This window comes from Myotis lucifugus, unplaced genomic scaffold, assembly GCF_000147115.1.
Source record: "Myotis lucifugus unplaced genomic scaffold, Myoluc2.0 scaffold_643, whole genome shotgun sequence".
NCBI classification, from domain to species: Eukaryota; Metazoa; Chordata; class Mammalia; order Chiroptera; family Vespertilionidae; genus Myotis; species Myotis lucifugus.
In genome coordinates this window covers 162,514-165,810 of record NW_005871691.1, presented here as the reverse complement: position 1 = coordinate 165,810, position 3,297 = coordinate 162,514, and the positions used below count along the sequence as shown (strand labels likewise).

At 62.0% G+C, this 3,297-nt stretch overlaps 1 protein-coding gene across 1 annotated transcript in view; it reads left to right on the top strand.

The window, feature by feature from the left end:
* Positions 1–384: 384 nt before the first annotated feature.
* Positions 385–3,297, top strand: part of GDF10 (growth differentiation factor 10) — a 10,097-nt gene continuing 7,184 nt past the window's right edge. The window contains exon 1 of the mRNA XM_006105158.3: positions 385–878. Within this exon, the coding sequence (XP_006105220.1) occupies positions 563–878 (316 nt within the window). The 5' untranslated portion in view covers positions 385–562. The remainder of the gene's footprint in view (positions 879–3,297) is intronic.

Genomic DNA, 3,297 nt, shown 5'->3' with positions numbered 1-3,297 from the left:
AGCCTCCATGGTCGCGGTTCTCCGGCTCCCAGCCAGGGGAAGCCGAGAGCGGGAGCTTGGGAAGCGGCGCTGGCCACGCCAAGGCCCACGCCCCCGCACTCCGGCCGCACTCCAGCGCACAACCTGCGGCGCTCCCTGCCACAGACGGGCGCCACGCACAACCGGGCGGGCGGCTCTCCCTGCTGGCCGCCGGCCCCGGTGGTCCGGGAGCACTGCTGGCTCCCCCGAAAGGCGCGCCTGGCCCCCCCGCCCCGCTCCGCCCCTCAAACCCATCGGCCCGCAGCTCCGTGCGCCACGAAGTTCCGAGGCGCGAGTCCGTGGAGGCAGCGCGCCCGCCGGGCTGGGCTGGGCTCCGCGCCCTCGGGACGGCCGTGACCGCTGGCCTGGAGTTGGGGCGGCGGAGGGACTGAGCGCTAGGTTGGTCGCCCCGCTCGTCCTGCACCCGCGACCCCCAGCTGCCTGGGCTGCCGTGCGCCCTCCATCCGCAGGGTCAGTCTGCAGCCCCGGTGCGCCCGCACCCTCCCTCCTCGCCAGCTCCGGCCCCTCGCCAACGCCACCCACCATGGCCCGTGGCCCTGCTCACACCAGCCCGGGACCAGGGTCCCAACTGCTGCCGCTGCTGCTGTGGCTTCTGCTGCTGCTTCGGGACGCGGGTGGCAGCCACACAGCCCCCGCCCGGTCCGCCCAGCCCGTGGCCGCCTCTGGCCTGGCTGGGGACAAGGACCCCCAGCGGTTCCTGGGGGACAGGGCCGCAGCTCTGGGCCCTGGCGCCCAGGACATGGTCGCTGTCCACATGCTTCGGCTTTATGAGAAATACCGCCAAAGGGGCGCGCGGCCTGGAGGGGGCAACACGGTCCGCAGCTTCAGGCCCAGGCTGGGTAAGTAAAGGGCTCCAGCCCTGTCATTCTCTCCTTTCCTGCTCCTCCTCTACCCCTGCATCTCCGCAAGTCCTCTTCCTTCCTCTTATTGTCGCATTCATTCATTGTCTCACTGAAGATTCACCAAGTGCTTCTGCCAGTCCCTGAGCCGCCTCCAGTGGGGTCACCAAAGTAGCCCAGAGTGAGGGGCTGCGAACCTGGAAGCCTGTCACACTTGCTGATACAGATCGTCCCGTACGCAGGGCCTTGAGCACAAGGATGGAGATGGGACTGGGCTGGGAACCTCATGGGTGGGGGGTCCATGTCATGGGGTCAGTTGTGTTGGCTCTCACCCTGCGGAGGGCATGGCAGGTGGGCAGAGAAGTTCCAGGCCCAGGGCCCAGACAGAGGGTGTGAGCCTCGAGCTGGGGGCAGGTCATGGGCTCGGTGGCTGGGGAAGTAGGTTGGACCAAAAAGGGCCTGCGGGGCTCCGGCATGAAGTGCTCAGGAGGGTTTGAGGAAGGCTCCAGAAGCTTGCGCAGATCCTTTCCCCTTCCCACACCTTGAATGGACCTGCACAGAGGCCGCTTGCACAGCGCCCCTGCCCTGCTCAGAGAGCAACGCCAGCCTAGAGCGTCATGTCTGTCCACTTGGGCTGGGCTGCTCTGCCGTCCCCATGGTGCAGAGGTGGGGCAGCCTGGGGCCAGGGGTGGGGAGAAGACCCTGGTTGTCTTGGAGACTACTCATGGTCACAGGATGCCATTCCAGAAAGTGTGGGTCGGGTCCTCTGCAGCCCTGGCGGGGAGGAGGCCGAGCGTCAGAAGAAAGACCACCAGGAACAAGTTCAACATTGGGGCCACACGTCCTGGGTCAGATCTGCCACCTGCTGATCACTGGCTGTGTGACTCAGGTAGCATCTGTGGCTCCGAGCCACACCTGGGAAGCTTGGCCTCACTGACCCCTGTACTGGGAGCACCTGCCAGAGAGAGGCCCCGTTCCCCTACCCTGCACTGAGCAGACTCAGATGGGTTTCAGGTCAACCAGAACTAACGCCATCCTCCCTGGTACGCTCCATTCACCACCTGGGGGCTATTTATGCAGCACATTATTAATTGAGCCCCTCAAGAATCATTGAGCATGGATGTGACCTTGAGCAAATCACTAAAGCTCTGTGGACTTGAGTGTACTCATCCACAAAATGGGACGTCCATGCCAGTATCTTCCCTGTGGGGTGGCAGGGAAGCTGAGCTGAGGTGATGTGTATGATCCCGAGCCAGCCCTGGCCAGGTTAGGTGCTGGTACATGCTATTCCCCTCGGAATACAAGCATTTGTGTTCATAAAGGTGTAGACTTGACCTTGCACCCATTGAGTCAGTCCTCAAAGCATCGCAGTTGAGGAAAGCATTGCTGCAACAAGGGGCGAGCACCCCGGGAGCCCACCCCCTTGCTGCAGCCCCTGGATGGAGGCGCACAGTTGATCTCTGTCCTCACAGAATGGGGGTACTACAAGTAACAGTGAGGGAAGACAGCATGTTAGCCCTGAAAAGGACCCGGAGACAGTCCTTCAGATCCAGCCCTCCCATTTCACAGAGAAGGAAACTGAGGCAGGGGACGGGGCTGTTCACAACAGTGGCAATGGTTGGCGCTTCCCATCTGCTAAGCCCGTGCTATTTTCTCAGCGCTCTCCCTCCCCCAGCGCCATCATGACTAAGCCCAGGGCTTGGGAGATGGAGGGTAGAACAGAAGATCTGGGGGCTTATTCTGAAGGAGCCTGGGACTGTCTGACAAACCTAACATTAAATCTGACATTCCCGTCTGGAACCTCTGGCTGCCAGCTACTGGCGCATGCTGCGGTGCGCCTCACTTTAACTCTCTGAGCACCCGCTTCTGTGCCTACAGCGGGGCGGGAAGGTTCGGCGGGTGAGGGGGGTTTGGTGCCTGGCATAGAGCAGGCTCAGCAGCTTAGTTTCTCCTCCTCTCCCTTGATTCACTTCAGTTGTTCTTTATGCAGCTGCTCTCCAGCCCTCAGCGATGCCTGCTTTCTGACCAGCTGTGAGGAGGTGTGAGCCTGGGCAGGGGTCCCTCACCTTATGAATGAGGCAAAAAAGTAGGGCTTCCGCTCTGGAACCGGAATGTCCTGGGCCAGCTCCCAGGCGGTGCCTCTGCCGCTCGGTGGGTAGCGCCTCTCCCTGAACAGCAGGTGCTGGGCCCTCAGCCTTGTTTTCTGGAATGTGTTCCTCACCTGCCGCCAGGCGGCGAGCTCAGGTGCCCAGGATGGGCTGTGAGCTGCCGGGGGCCAGGTCCTGTGTCTGTGACTTGGACGAGGGCTGCACTTGCTCGCGCCTCACCCTTTCACTTCTGAAATTCTGCCTTTCTTATAAGGTGCTTTTTAATGAGTCTAAAACATGTCAGTGGTTAAACGAATGCTGAAGAATGCTGA